General features: G+C 47.2%; 1 protein-coding gene across 1 annotated transcript; it reads right to left on the reverse strand.

Annotated features, from left to right (window-relative positions):
* Positions 1 to 74: 74 nt before the first annotated feature.
* On the reverse strand, positions 75 to 14,114 carry CFAP251 (cilia and flagella associated protein 251). The gene is made up of 22 exons (XM_026719453.2): positions 14,101 to 14,114; positions 12,636 to 12,842; positions 11,532 to 12,074; positions 11,234 to 11,374; positions 11,046 to 11,155; positions 10,055 to 10,163; positions 9,446 to 9,526; positions 8,690 to 8,767; positions 8,215 to 8,259; positions 7,037 to 7,248; positions 6,499 to 6,690; positions 6,081 to 6,328; positions 5,252 to 5,403; positions 4,739 to 4,912; positions 4,143 to 4,327; positions 3,692 to 3,806; positions 3,429 to 3,592; positions 2,540 to 2,630; positions 1,944 to 2,087; positions 1,229 to 1,457; positions 662 to 763; positions 75 to 387 (listed from the first exon to the last, which is right to left on the reverse strand). The coding sequence occupies exons 2-22, from the start codon at positions 12,834 to 12,836 to the stop codon at positions 221 to 223; spliced, it is 3,483 nt and encodes a 1,160-aa protein (XP_026575238.2). The 5' UTR covers positions 12,837 to 12,842; positions 14,101 to 14,114; the 3' UTR covers positions 75 to 220.
* Positions 14,115 to 15,958: the final 1,844 nt, after the last annotated feature.

Genomic DNA, 15,958 nt, shown 5'->3' on the forward strand with positions numbered 1-15,958 from the left:
GTTTCGGCACCTCTCATTTGGGATGAGTGGCAAGAACTTCCCAAGGCTTTATAAATACAAAGTCTGCAACAAGTGTTTTTTCTTTAAAAAAATAAATAAATAAAATCCTCAAAACTTTATTTTCCATGACATTGAAACTAAACGTTTGTTTTTCAAAAACGATCAGTCGTAAATCTGAGGACGGGAGACAATCCAAGGCAAAAAAGACCGAGGATGCAAATCACGAAGCCTTCAGGGACGATAAACTGCCATTCATGGCCTCGTCGGGGGTTTGCGCCTCCGTCACCACCTCCGTCGGTTCTGGCAACGGTAAAGCCAGGATCTCCTTGGTGAAGTAAGCTGCTGTCACTTCCTCGGGGATTTCTTCCTGAATTATGTCCTCTGAACCTGCAAAAGAGAATGGACGCTAGGATTTGGTGCCACCTGGAAACCATGCAAGGAATCTACAAGACCACTTTAAAGGTCCCCGAATCAGGTCGGTCAATGGGGGTGGCCCGTCTTCACGTTTTTTGTCATAATTTACAACTCTAATGGAGAAGGTTCCATTACCGGCTGTTAAGTTGAGGACTTTTGCCTGCAGAGGTGTGGAATCAGACCAGGTACCCACAAAGCGCCAAGGATCCCCCCCTTTTTTTTACAAGAGGGGTTTGGGGTTCAGCACCTGAGGGATCGTAGCTGCCCAGCTCCACACGGCCACCCTCGGGGTTGAAGCCCAGAAGTGTGGTGAGATACTCGGCCAGCTCTTCTTCGGTGAAATGCTCCCCTGCTCAAAAAAATAAAAACAACCAAGAAAGCACAATGGTCACCTGACCTGAAAAGAACCATCCACTTCCAAAGGTCTTGCATGCTCAACGTGCATGTCAAGGCTCCGACAAACCACCCCCATTCAAATCACGAGTCTCTAGCCACATCTGTCAGAGTAAAAAAAAAAATTATTTATTAGGAGTGACCATGTCGGCGTTACCTGGGGGCAGCCGACTCTAAGAACCATCATTCATTTCACCTTGACCCTGGTCTTCCCCCCCACCCCCTGGATGTATATTCTCCATAGGCCAAGAGTCATCAATCGGGCTCTCCAGTAATCATCTTGCATGCCAACAGCTTTGGCTGCCCATCAATTATCTGAAGCATTTAAGGAATGTACTGCTTTCCCCCCTCCCTTTCTGCTGGCAACTAAAAAGACCAAAGAAGTATTTTTTTAGTCGATAATACACATACACACACACACCTTTGTGTTGCAGCAACAACAGCAGGTCATCTCGGTTGATGGTGGCTTCGTGGTCCTTGTTCTCATAGCCCAACATTTCGAAGGCCTGCTGGATTTCCTGCGAGGCCAGCCCAAAGGCAGGCCGATGGTTCACGTAGAGTTTGATGAAGTCCCCTAAATTAATATGGGTGACCTGCTTCCCAGTATCCAAAAACTCACCGAATTTGACTTCGTTCAGCATGTCTTCAATCTAAAACGAGGGAAGAACGAGGTGCCACCTTCATCAGATCGGGGGAATCTTTCAAAACCTGGCCGTGTAGGATGGATGCCGAGCCCCAAGGAGATTTCATCGGCTGCTCATTTTATTTTCCTAGTGTTTTATTCTTGGAGCATTCTTAGCATATCTGTCTCGCTTTTCTGTATTGTTTTATTCCTTCTAATATCGTAAGAAAGATGGCCTTTGACCATCTTTCAAACCCAGTTTGCAGAACAGGGCCACTTCCCTTTTCATCTAATTTGCAATCCTGGCCAGCCTGGTTAAAAAAACAACAACCCACCATTCCCACAAGTTCCAAACTGTGGTTGGAGACATCCTTCCAAACCAAAGATTGAGGAACTAGGGCTGAGGAACTGTTAGAAGTCAGGAGCAAGAAGTCGTTGGGTTTCAGAGGTCAAACAAGACGCTTAAGGATCCACTCCCTGAGACCCCCATCCCACCCCCTGAAAACCCACTGACCTGATCCTCGGAGGGGTAAAACCCCATCGCCCGGATCACAAAGGGGACCTGCTCCAAGGGGATGCGTGTAGAAACCTCCCGAGGCTCCATGGTGTTGATGCCTTGATGGACCAGCTGGACGTAGTAAAAATAATCTTCCAGCTCCTGAACGTGTAGAAAGGATCGTGAGTGTGCAACCAGAGAGCGTGCAACAGAGGGAGTCCACACTTTACGACCACAATAGAGCCCAAACCTTCCGTTGCTAAGTGAGGCGGGTCTTAAAAAGTGAGCAGTTTCCTTAGGGTGGCTTGGGCAAAAAAACAATTTCAGTTATTATATTGAATTGCCTAAATGGCAAAAGCTCTGGACCACCAACAGGAAATTAACATTGGCCACTGCATACAAGGAAAACTTTTATGAGATGTTTTACAGGTGTGATACAACATTTGGCGCCTGTCTCTATCAGCCTTTAGTGTCCCTTTCCTCCCCCCATCCTCCCAGAAAGGTTTTTATTTTCTGAATCCCTCTATTTTACGGCCGCTTGTTTGTGCCAGGGTGTGTGTTTTTTTGGGGGGGGGGGGGCGTTACCTGGACCAAGCCAAACCGAGCAGGTTTACCTTGAAAAACGCACCATCCCTGCCTCCTTCCAACAGGTTGTAAAATGGGACCAGGTCTTTGCCACCCAGGAAGACGGCAGCATCCAGAGCGCTGGAGAAAGAGGCAGGGTGTGTGTGTGTGGGGGTACCCTGGTCAAAATTTATTTGATTCTGTTAGCTTTTATTGTTTTTGTTTGTTTGTTTGTTTGTGTCAGCTTTGGAAGCCATATTGAGAACAGTTGCTCCCACACTGCCACATTTTGAGCCTGGGAAAATGGGGGGGGGGGGAATTCCTTGGAGTCTATGTAGTTAGACATAACAACATTTTTTTCCTAAGTCAAGGTCATGTTATTTCTGCACCTGAGTGAGGGAATGTCTCAAGTTGGGATGGATGGTGATTGGGGCATGTGATGCGATGGTGGGTGCAGGGGGTGGATTTGTAGTTTTGACTTCTTACAAGGAAGCCCGGAACTTTCAGATTCAGGTTTCCCCAAATAAAACAGAACTTTTGAGAGGATTTCTGTCTCTTGGAGTTATTGGTTGGAGTGGAAGTTTTCTGGAACACTGACAGTTTTGTTTGTTTTAAAGATGGTTTTACATTCTGTAAGCCACCTCGAGTCACCATGGGCAAATAGGTGGCAATATAAACTAAATAAATAAATTCAATAAATAAATTCATAAATAAATAAACAAACAAACAAATAAATAACCCTGCAGAGAAGCTCTTGGTTCCTCACCTGCCTCCCTTCTGCCAGAAAGAAATCAAATCATTCCCCACCTTGGAGGAACTGAGCAAACCTAATCTCTAGCTCTGTGTTTCTCAACCTTGGAAACTTGGAACTTCAACTCCCAGAATTCCCCAGCCAACCAGGGATTACCTCCCTCCCCTCAAAGGAGCCCTCACACTTACTCGAGATTCACGTCCCACTTCATCACCGTGGAGTCGCTTCCCCCTGCCGTGAAGAGGTAGCGTCCGGTGTAGGAGCAGGTGAGGTCAGCCACCCCTGTAGGGTGGCAAATGAATGCCGAGGACTTGTGCGGGTTCCCATCGACGGGCAAGATCTGGAGGCCAACCTAGAGGAGAAGATGGAGAGGAAGACCAGTTTCTCTCCAGCCCTGCTTGGAGGAATTTGAAGACGCAAAGGAAAGGTCCCTTCATGTCACCTCCAGTACCTTGTCTTCTGTGATGTAGGCCATGTAGCGTTTCTGAGGCTCCTGATCCTCCCCTAAAGGAAGGATGGCAAACTTCTGAAGAGGAGAACCATAGGTAGGTCCCAAGGCAGTCTTCCTAAAACAAGCATGTCATGAAAAAGCCTGACAGCCCAACCAATGCATTCCAAGCACAGACCCTTCTCCCGTTGGCTCTGTTGCCGTACCGCCCCAAGGAAGAACCTTCCCTAAGTCATGGTTGGTAGACTTCCAGTTCTCTTTCTTCTTCTACAATGACAACCCCATGGGGGTCTACTGCCCGGAGGAGATGCCAGTCCAAAGTTACTCACTGTGTGTGTCTGTGACTGAGGGGGTCTCCCACTCCTAGTCCAACCCCACCTCCTTACAGGACAGAGCCTGACCCTTTGCAGACATCCACCCATGCAGGGATTCTCCCCAGGTGAGTTCTCCTCACCTGCACAACTTGGTGGTCACGTTATAAAGCTTCATTTTGTAGTGATTGTTGGCAGTGAGGAAAAAGTACTCGGTGGTGATTGGGGGATACCAAGCGATGTATGTAGGGACCGCGCTCTGCTCAATCCGGTCTCTTCGGATTACCTCCAGTTTGTCTTTGACGATATTCGCCAAGTTGTATTCCACCTGAAAAACCAAGCAATGCAGATCCAACAATCACACCAACTAGTCTTGGCTTGGTTGTTCTTCAGGGAGACATTTCACAGTGGCATCACTGGGTCTGTTGATCTGGCAAATGGACCACCACTCATCCAACTGAGTTGGCCCACATGTTGACCTAGGTGTTGGCCACTTGTACCCAACTCAAAAGGCAACCAAGTCTTCCTGCTGAGGTTGGGACTTGGTGGCCATATCTCGCTACGGATCCAGAATCCTCCTGATTCCCATCTTGTCCTCTGGAACCCACCTTCCTCCTTTGACTCTAGGCCAACCTGAATGAACAACTCCCGAGGATTGCCTGATCCTGAAACCTTTCCAGGCAGAGACTCCAGTCAGGTGTTCCAATTTTTACCAGGTGTGCCCAACCCCTGGACTTACCAAGAGCCGGTCTTCTCCGAGACTTAAGAGCCTCGGCTCACTACTATCTAGGTATACCCCAAAAAGAAGGGTGCGAATCGGTTTGTAGTGGGAGCGGAGGGCAGCCAGGCGGTCCCAGACTTTCTTTTCGTCCACGGCAATTTTTTTGTAAACATTCAACGACAAGTTTTCATCCTGAAAGACAAGAAAAAGCCGACCAGGAAGAAAAATCAGTATCGTGGAAGTTGACGTTCACACATTTTCAAGTTGCCCGTTTTGAGAAAACCCTTCTTTCGCCGACAGCTACAAGGTCACATAGCGTAATAAGATTGGGACTGAGTTAGGGGCTTCTGTCCTCCCTGGGAGTTGCGTTGGGAGGGGTGCACAAAGGGAGGCTCAGCCAATCTCATTGTGCATGCTGTACTCTTTGACAATAAAGGTAATAATAACCACGAGGTTAAGAGCCAGAACCACGGGTGGCCTGTAGGATACAGAAGTGGGACGAGGACACAGAGGAAGTTGGTCACTACTCACAGCAGTGGCGAGATATTCGGAATTGTGGGAGAAGCTCATGATGGTGATGGGTCCTTTTGAGTACTGGAAAGGGTCCGGATGGTCGTTTTCCAAAGAGATGGAATCAAGAATATAAAGACATCCACTCAGAAATCCAGCAGCTAGAAGAGAACCTAAGATGCACATTTAAAAAAAGAACCTGTTGGTCCAAAATCCGATAAAGTTCTGGACATTATTGAGAGGCTGTTTGTTCATAAGCCGTGACAGTCCTCATAACCAAATCTTTCCATCAAGTTTCTCCAAAACGACCTCAAACAACTTTGAGTGTCCACCATGCGGGATGGTCCTTCTTTAGTAGACCATTACCGATCGTTGATGCAGGACAGGCCCATGAAAGCATCATCCTGAGGTAGGATACCATCAAAGGACAAAACTACAGGCAGGTAGCTTCTGCCTAAAAGGTACCATTGCTCTCCAAAGGATCCTCTAGCACAGGGGTCCAAAAACTTGGCAACTTTAAGATTTGCAGACTTCAACTCCCAAAATTCCTCCGCCAGCGAGGAATTCTTGGGAGTTGAAATCCACAAGTCTTAAAGTTGCCAAGCTTGGAGACCTCTGCTGTGGCATTTTGGCAATCAGCAGTAGACAAGATTTGAGCTGCAAGGGAGTTTTAAGCTTGAAATAAATGCCTAACCCTAACCGCGGGAATATCCAGAGTCGGTTTGTGCCAATATGATATGTCCTAATATATTATTCTTTGAGGAATTTGCCTGCCTCCGAGTTCTCTTTGCTAGGGGTGTATTTACTTGCAACCCTGACAACCAAAACATGAGGACGGATGGACAATTACCATCATGATTGTAAGAGAGGCAGCTGATGCTTTCACCCTTAAAGATCCGGCTGACCAGGTATTTGTTGAGGAGGTAGCTCCAGACTTTCAGAAGGCCACAGTAGCTGCCCTTGGCCAGCAGAGGTTTGCAAGGGTGGCAGACGACAGTGTGGACAGGGTCCTTGGGTTCCTCCAGGCACTTGGTGACTTGAGTTCCCTCTGTCTTGACGTGAATCACCAACGCATCCGAGGTCGCCAGGATGAAATTCCTGCCTCAGGGAGCAAAAGGTTGCAAATGTTGGACCTCCAACCCAAAAGAAATTTGGGGTCTTTTTCCCAAACCTGCAGGGGAGGGGGGGTGTTCCATTCATTCAACCCCCATCATGGCCAACGGGATTTTTTAAAAATATATATCTACGGGGCGCCGAGATCCGCTCACCGAACAATGAAGGGTTTTCCAGACAAAGTGCACGATTCGGGGTACTTGGTGACGTCTTCAGGGGAGGCAGGTTTCTTGGAGAAGGAGAAAGACTGGATGGGTCCCAGTTTGAACTGGCTGTACCAGTGCGTCAGCTGCAGGTCCCCGTCGTAGAATTTAATGTGGCCTTTGATGTCGCAGGTCACGAACAACCTGGGAAGAAGATCAAAGGATAAAGAAGTCAGGTTTTTTTTTTACCCCCTACTTTCCAGCCCACCAGGCCTCAAGAACCGCCTGTTTGGGGGCTGGAATTTGACAATATAAATATTGAACAATAAAATAAAAAATTCAGTTCTGTGAATTGCACTGAGCAGGGTTTTTTTTTACGGGGCGCCTGCTCTCCAAAGGCAGAACAGGTGCAAAGAGGGATGGTGAGCTTAGCTGCAGCACCCTCTGCTGGCCAAAAGAGGAAAATAGCATTTTAACTATACCGCCGTTTCCCCCTGGGTTTAGGGTACGTCCTCCACTTCTTTCCCTCATTATGTCGTGACCCGCTTACTCGTCCATGATGACCAGGACGGTGATAGCATCTTTCTGTAGATGCACCAGCTTGATGGCTTTCATGTTGTACAGTCGGTCACACCTAGCTTGCAAGGGCGTGCAAATGGTGTCCCAGACCACTAACTTCCCCTCCGAGGTGCCGGTCAACGCTTGGGAAGTGCGGAAATGGAAACAGGACTGGCTGAAGAATCCCACCGCCTTGTTGAAAGTCTGCAGGGGGATCACCGATCCAGGAATCAGGCCCCTGAAAACAGCCACTCCAAAAACCTGGGTCTGCAACTTCGACCAGGTGTATACACAGGTGGTCCTCGGTTTACGGCCACAATCAAGCCCAACATGCCTGTTGCTAAGCAAGATGGCTACTAAGCAAGTTTGCCCCATTTTAACAACCTTTCCCGCCGCCATTAAGTGAATCACTTCTGTTGTTAAATTAGTCATATGGTTGTTAAGTGAACCTGGCTGCCCCATAGGCTCATCAGAAGGTCACAAAAGGGGGATTAGGACACTGCAACGGTCATAAATATGAACCAGTTGCCAAGCGTCTGAATTTTGATCTCGTGGTCATGGGGATGCTGCGAAAGTGTGGAAAACGGTCGTCAGTCACTCTTTTGCAGTGTAGTTGCAAGCTTGGTCACTAAAGGAACCGTTGTAAGCCGAGGAGGAAGGAGGAGGAGGAGAAAGGAGGAGGAGAAAGGAGGAGAAAAGAGGAGGAGGAGGAAGGAGGAGGAAGAAGGAGGAGAAGGAGGAAGGAGGAAGGAGGAGGAGGAGGAAGGAGGAGGAGAAGGAGGAAGGAGGAAGGAGGAGGAGGAGGAGGAGGAGGAAGGAGGAGGAGAAGGAGAAAAGAGGAGAGAGGAGGAAGGAGGAGGAAGAAGGAGGAGAAGGAGGAAGGAGAAAAGAGGAGGAGGAGGAGGGAGGAGGAAGAAGGAGGAGAAGGAGGAAGGAGGAAGGAGGAGGAGGAGGAAGGAGGAGGAGAAGGAGAAAAGAGGAGAGAGGAGGAAGGAGGAGAAGGAGGAAGGGGGAAGGGGGAGGAGGAGAAGGAGAAGGTCGTCTTGGCTTCCAGGGGTCTTTAAACCCCCTTTACAATTTGCTCCCCTCTCCGCTGAGATCCTGCAAAGAACACCCTCCATCCCAAGCACTTCAGAATCTCAGGTTGTTTTGTGGGGGGGGGGGACTTACTTTGTCTGTCAAGAGAGGAGCGTGATAGAGCAGAGTGTTATCCTCCTAGAAAGACACAGAGAGAAGAGAAGGATAAACCTGTCAATCGAAGCAGTCCAACCTTAACAGCTGTGGACTTCCAACTCCCCGGACTTCTCCACGTTGGCTGGGGAATTCTGGAAGCTGAAGTCCACAAGTCTCACGGTTGCGAACCCCTGCTCTAAATGTTTCATTAACCCCCGAGAAGCCACCTCCTCGCCAACGTATGGAAGACACAAGGACATCCTTCCAAGACCTCATCCTTCAAAGCCCGAACCAGACCATCAAGAATTCTGTCGACCCTGCGGGCTGGGAATTTTAGGGAGGGTCCTCCCTCCCATCCTCCCTGGAGGACACAGGTTTAAGAAGGTAAGATACCCAAAGAGAGCAGGGTGTGTGTGTGTGTGTGTGTGTGTGTGTGTGTGTGTGTCTCACTTACTCAGTCACTTTTACTTACCCACAAGTAGAAGACGACTTGGCTTTGGCTGTTGCTCACCAGCTCCTTCGGAGTTTGGAGACTGAACTCAATGTAATTCTGAAAGAAAGACACCATCTTGAATATCCCCGTCGAAAATGCCCTTGCGTACCTGAACACACCACGACACCCGCACAGTTTCGCTTCCCGAGTCTTTAGCCATTCTGGCTGAAGGCAAAACTTGGGTGGCACCAAACCGTGGCTTCGCCCAGCTGGGCAGGAGATGCCTTTTAAGCTCTTCCTTGCCAGGACCAACAGCTGCCCTTGTTTTGCTTTTCCATTCCTGTCAAAATAAAGCTGGAACGGAGTTCTAGGAGGAGGGCGGAGAGATTTTTCCTCCCCTGCCAACATTTCATGGGTCAGGTAAAAAAAAACTCCACCAAATAAGATCCATAAATGGAGCAACTCAGGGAATGTTATCGCTGAACATTTGGGAAGTGAAAACAGCGGCTGTGTTGAAACGTCGGTTAAGTTTGCCACGCTTGGAATTTCAGGAGCAAAAAAACAAAAAAAAGTAGAATGAAGCCAATGCTAATTTGGTTAAAAAAAAAATGTTTTAGAACCAAAACACAATATATTGAATCGTTTTATCCACCTTCCTCTGACCCACAAACCTGTATTTATGCCCTGCCGAAATGTTGCCAAATTTTGCACAGGGGGGAAAAAAAAAAAAAGGAAAAAAATAATAATGGTAATCTCTGTGTCTCTCTTGCACGCCCACAATCAGAAAGGTCTCACCTGGAATCCAAACTGAGGTGGGACTTCCACACTGCAGAATGGCTTGGTTTCCAGCGTGGTCCACTTCCAAATCGAAACTTTCTGAGATAAGGAAGACAACCCCATGGATGGTTGGCGGATGGGCAGGAGGACAGAGTACATTTCTTAAAGACGAGTGTCAGCACTCCGTCATGCGGCCCCATTCAAATTTTAAGTCTCTAGCCACATCTTTCAGAGTAAAAAAAGATTGATTGATTAGGAGTTGACATGTTGGCGTTTCCCGGTTGCAGCCAACTCGGACGCATCCTTCATTTCCCCCTTGACCCTGGTCTTCCTCCCACCCCCTCGATGTATATTCTCCAATGGGACACATCCATAGCCAAGAGTCACCAATCATGCTCTCCAGTAATAATCGTGCGCACCAGAAGCTTCGGCCGCCTAGCAATTATCTATGTAAATATTTAAGGTATGCATTGCTTTTCCGCACTCCCTTTCCGCTGACAACTCTAAAGACCCAGAGAAATATTTTTGAGTTGACAACAAGGAGATCGGTGTTCCTACCCACAGGTTACGACTGGCCTTGCTCGCAACTGCTCTCCAACATTTGAGACACGCAAAGGCTTCCTTTACCTGCACCTCTTCGGCTCCAACGGTAGCCAGGAACTTGGAGTCGTGAGAAAGGGTGATGGCGCCGACTCCTCCTTCAGGGTGACTATCAAAGATGGTGTGGACAGGAATCCTGAAGAAGACATCTGTCATTGTGGCTAAGTGGAGTCAATTTTGTGGGTGCCAACTTAAACATCTGAACTGGGAGGAGAACTCAGTAGAGCTATCAGACTAGGTCTAGAGACCTCCAGATATTGGCATAGCCCTTATTACGTACCTGAACATGATTACTTGAATACTGATGATGTAACCTAGTTGGGTCATGAAAGGTCTACAAGCCAACCACCAAGTTCAGAGAGCATCGAGGAACCAACAGTCCTCCTCCTCTTCCACCTCTTCTTCTTCCTCCTCCTCCCGTTCCCTCCTCCTTCCTCCAGTCCTCAGACTCCTCTCCTTTCTACCACTGATGTTATTACCTAGTTGGGTAATGAGACATCTACACGAAACCAACCAAGCTCAGAGAGCACCAGGAACTCTACAGAATAATCCTGAGCTACAAATATTCCTTTCTGTTGGAACAATTAATTGAACTGGGCGGCCAAAAAATCAAGCCATCGGGTAGCTAATTTTGGACCAGCAAATGCCTTTGAAGGTGAAGTCTATTAACAAGATAAAACTGAGGTGAATCTTGTTGATTCTATAATAGGGGGAGGTGGTGTCTCCAAACCTGGCAACTTTAAGGTTTGTGGATGTCAACTCCCAGAATTCCTCATGCTGGATGAGGAATTCTGGGAGCTGAAGGCCACAAGTCTTAAAATTTCCCGAGTTTGAAGGCCTCTGTCCTACAGCAAGAAATAAGATTTCCGTTCAAAGAATTCCTGCTCTCATGGTCACTGCACTTGACCAACATTTTGTTGGGGGCTTCAAGGAGACAACGCAATCCTGAAGATCAAGAGCTACCATGGCCTGCTATCAAGAGCAGGGGAAACTCATCCTGCAGACGCCAGAACCTTACGCAGAGTAGCTGTCCCAGAGGATCACCAGGCTGTCAGGACCTCGGTCGGCCGTGGCAATCCACCGCCGGTCATCGCTGACACAGACGCAGGAGATGCAACTGGAATGTCCCTAAGAAACATGGGAGGCCTCAGGAGGCATCCTTGTAGTTGAGGTTGCTTTGCACCACCTGGAGAACTTGGGTCTTACCTGCAGGAGGTACTGTTTATTCTTCAAGATGTCATGGATCACGGCGGTGTGAGCAGAGACGTACAACAGCACCCGCTGATCTTCATCCAGAAGGTTGAAAACAGGCAGGTGGCTGTTGTAGCCAAAGACCCAGGACAAGCTCTGGAAGAAACGTCAAAGTCAAAATCATTGTCCCAAGACATCCCTTCCAGACTAGCCCAATCAGAAGGCCTGCCCAACTACAAATCACAAGAGGGCTTGTACGGGAATCCAGATGTTGAAAGGTTCTAGTGCCATCTTGTCCTTCACCCAGACTCACAAGAGGGTGATCGGAGAGCGGTTGAGTCTTCTCCTCAAACAGCATCCCTGGGAAGGCCGACAAGACCATAGAATCTTCCTCCTGGAACCCAGTCGCACTGCTGGCGGTGGTTTGAGTCCTGGACGTCTCGCTCTCTTTTTGGGAAGTCTCCATCCCTGTTTCTAGACTGGTCAATTCACTATCGCTCGGTGGTTCTTGACTTCTGAAGGACATCTTGGACTTCTCACTCTCCAAGGCAGTTGTTGAACCTGCCCTGCTGCTGGGCCTCCTCATTTTGGAGGACGCTGGTTCTGGGGAGACGCTTTTAGCTCGTTCCGGTTCCACAGGTCCAGGACTACCTTCTTCTGTTCTGGCCTCTGGGAGTTCTTCAGTGCTAGCTGGGCCTCCTTCATCATCCCTGGTGCCAGGACTCCGGTCATCCTCTCTGCCAGCTTCAAAGAGATTGTCTTCTACAGCAACCTCTAAAGATGGGGATGTTTCTTTCGACTGCTCCTGCTCTTTGGGCTCCTCATCGTCAGGTGTCGGGGTCCTGATTTCTTGTCCCTGAAGAGCAAAATAGAATTTGTAGCCGAGACTGGAAGTTGCATCCCTGCTTTCTCCCATTTCGCTTGATTTTCAATCTTTACCTGGATCGCTCCACTCTGTGCTTCCAAATATACAATTCAAAGGTCCTTTTGGGATGAGTGGGACATCCCCAGACTTACAGGATGAGTCAACTGCCTCCAGGACAAATTATTACCAATGTTATTTACTAAAGTTATTTTCATTCATAAGAACTAGTCTTGAACATATGAAATCAACAATACTATTTACTAATTCAGCCACGCTGGCTGGGGAATCCTGGGAGGAGTTGGGAGTCCACCCATCTTCAAGGTTGAGAAACATGGTTTTAAGGAAATCCAGTAAATACGGTCAATGGCAAGAGACGTTGGGTTGATGATGTGGTCAACGGAAAGTCAACAGTTGTCCCCTTCCAGCATCTCTTGCCATGGAGCATAGTTGCTGGGACTCCTCAAATGAGAATTTCTCAGCCTTAAGCCACTTGAAGATGGGTGGACTTCAATTCCCAGAATTCCTAGCTTCCTGGCCTGGCTTCCTACTTACACTTGAGGGTACCACAATCAGAGGAGTGGTTTTCGGCACAGAAATACTACTTTCCATCACAGGGAAGCCAGCTTTTTGGTCCTCTTGGTCGAGGGACTCCGTCTCTTCGGAAGGGGTTCCTGGGACTTCCAGCCGTTCCTTTGAGGGCATCTCGGAATAATTCAATTGGGGGTTATCCTTTTCCTCCTTGCCTTTCTCCATGGTCTCCTGCAAATATTGGTGGAGTTGAGAGAAAGTTGGAATGGCCTTAATTGGAAAATGATGGTTTCCTTCCCCAAAGATTTGGGACCTTTCCAAACGGGAGGAAAATAGCCCCATTTGGGCTGAGAAACGTGCCCAGCATCCCCATCAAGGACCTCTGGGTTTCATCTGGAAGTTTGGCAGAGTTACCAGCTTCTTCTTTGAGTCCCTGCCAGTTTCCAGGCATTCTACGAAGCTTTACCCTATAGCCTTACCAGCTTCCTCATCCTCAAGGAGTTGCCAGAGAGAACATAGTTTCCCAAACCAGGTTTTCCTCACCAGCTGGCAACCTCAGATCCTGGCTTCCTCAAGCAAAATGATAAAGAGTTGGAAGGGACCTTGGAGGTCTTCTAGTCCAACCCTCTACCATTCCAGACAAATGGTCATCCAGTCTCTTCTTAAAAACCTCCAGTGATGGAGCCTGAGGGCTGAAGTCCAACCTCAACTCTTATCTCTGGGTGGTTAAGCCACGATGCCCATACAAGTTCCTTCAACCACAGATATAATTTTATAAAAATACTAGATTGTGCACAGATCGATAGGTTGACATTAAAAATAAAGAAGATACAGAATATTTTCAAACATAGAACTTATTTTATCAATGGCTGGAGAACAGAAGTAGAAATTGAAAAAATACTATTATGTATGTCTTATGTTCAATATATTACTATATTATATACTATTATGTAAGCAAATTGACCCAGACAATACACTGTTCATAAAGCACTTGTGTATGAAGGAAAAATACAAAAATAAACTAATAAAAAAAACCCAACCCCAATTCAGGAGTGGGTCACCTTGGCCTTCCTCCAGGATTTTGTTCAGATTTCCATTCCCATCTACACTCCATCATCTCCTAGTGGCCTCCTTTCCCAGGTGTGACCAGCTCTAGTTTTCCCTTAGCTGCAATTAAGCAAGCCAAGGTCTACTTTCACTCTGCCCAAGTAAAACACAACCGACAAAACTACACAACCCACAGAAACCATTTTGCGAAGGGACAAACAAGTCTTTGCAGAAATCCTAATCCAGAAATTCCACCCCAATCGTTGAGTTCATTCCTCCCGCAGGGAGGAGGGAAAAAACGATAATTTCCACTTTTTCTTCTTTTTTGTGGCTTAAGACGATTCCACAAACCACCGTTTCAATCTTCCCAAGGTTCAGCGTTGCTGATTTTCCCCGGCTTTCCCAAAGCATCTGTCCTCACCTGCCGGCCTCCTCAACTCACCTGCAGGCTCCAACTCCAGCAGCGACTGTTTGCCTCTCGTCCTGGTTGCCCTAGCAACCACCAGCCGCCTGCAAACAACTCCAGTCTGAATGGCCTGCTTGGCAAGCGATGCATCCCCGAATTTCCAAAGGTTCAGATTTCCTTTCTTGTCTAACCAGACGGCCCTTTCACCTCCCCAAAAACCCTTTGAACCAGACGCAGGGTTGATTTTTCCAATCTACTAGATTTAATCTGTAAAATTTAATGTTTTCGCCTCTCTTTAAAGTTTCTCTTTAGTTTTGCAACACTCGGAGCCCAATAAAGTTGGGCAGCCACTACATTTCAGGAAATAAATAAAAATAATCCATCTTGCAACTGAGAATGGGGCCTTTTGTGGTTTTTGGGCTGGATGACGGCTGAGTCGACAGCTTTGATGAAAGGAAAGATTCGCTGGCTTCGTTTCTATTTGGAAACCACTCCTGGATTTTTTTATTTTATTTTTTTATTTTGCTCAAAAGAAATTAAATGCTGGTTTTTGGTTTTGAAGATTAGCCGATGACGACTGTAGAAGTACCGCTTCTTATGCGTGATTTCTACTTTCGAAATGGCAATTGATTCTTCGGTTTTTAATCTGTACCAAACACATTATTGCTCTTATACATTTTCCCCTCTTTCGCTACACTCCCAGTTTGACTTTTTCTGTACCCCTTTCTTTTCCTTTTTAATTTTTTTTCTATGTTATATACTTTTCTGAAATTTAATAACGTTTTATATAAAAGAAAGTTAGATGAACTGGAGGGGAATCTTCTGGTTCAAAGAATTCCCAGCTTGGCTCTGGGGGACACGGGATCCCTGTTGGGTTTCCAGCCCTTTAAAGTATTTTTTAAAAATTAGAAGAGGATCCAGTTGATAAAGCTGAGCTGATTTTCCAATGTGTGGTCCAGAAAAGCAGCAGCGATGTAGAAGTTCTTTCCTTCCCAATTTTGGTACCACTTCCTAGAGATCAATTATAGACTGACCTCACAAATGAGGATCTCGGCTGGAAAAAAACCAAGCCGGTCTCTTCCGCAGACCAGAGGAAAAAAATCGGAATTGTGCTGCTGTTTTCCTCTTCCCTCACCAATGCTTTTTCCTTTTGTGCCTGACCTATTAGGCAGCTATTGTTTAGTACAGTGGTCACCAATCAGTGGGCCGGGGACTACTGGTCTGCAAGAAAATTTTGGTGGTCTGCAGAGAAATGTCACCCCCAAAGCAATTAATCCAGGCTGTGCGGGAACACAAGGAAAGCAGCAAAAGTCTTTCTTTCTCTCCCCCAAACTCCGCCAGAAATGAGTCTTTGGGATTCTGCAAGGCCTCCTGCTCCAAGAGGCTACGCCGGCAAAGACTCATTTCTGGATGAATTTGGGGGAGAGAAAGAAAGATTTCTGCTGCTTTTCTTGCATAAAGCCAAAAGTCTCTCTCTGTCTCTCCCTCTGAGAATGGAACTGGAGACGGTATCCTGCCATCCCAAATAAAGAATGATCGATCGCTAGGAAAACAGGGTGGGAATTTTCCTGCAGACTTTTTGGGGGGTTTTCCCCAGGGTCTCTGGTCTGCAGGATTTAAAATGATGAGTTTGGTGGTCCCTGAGGTCCAAAAGGTTGGCGACCCCTGGTTTGGTACATACGCTCTTGAATGATGCTCTGGAGACGTATTTGAATAACAAAATCCGATTCACACCTCTCCTATCGGAAAGAAAAGCATTTGAAACACCTACGTTGTAACAAGGTTTGGGTGAGGGGAAAAAAAAAAATCAGACTGCAAATCCAGAATATTTTGCTGCAGATTTTCCATTTTGTAGTATTTATTTGCAAGGCTTGCACTGCTAATCGTTGCACTG

This window comes from Pseudonaja textilis, chromosome 15 (genome assembly GCF_049901715.1).
Source record: "Pseudonaja textilis isolate UNSWEBS1 chromosome 15, rPseTex1.2, whole genome shotgun sequence".
Classification (NCBI taxonomy): Eukaryota; Metazoa; Chordata; class Lepidosauria; order Squamata; family Elapidae; genus Pseudonaja; species Pseudonaja textilis.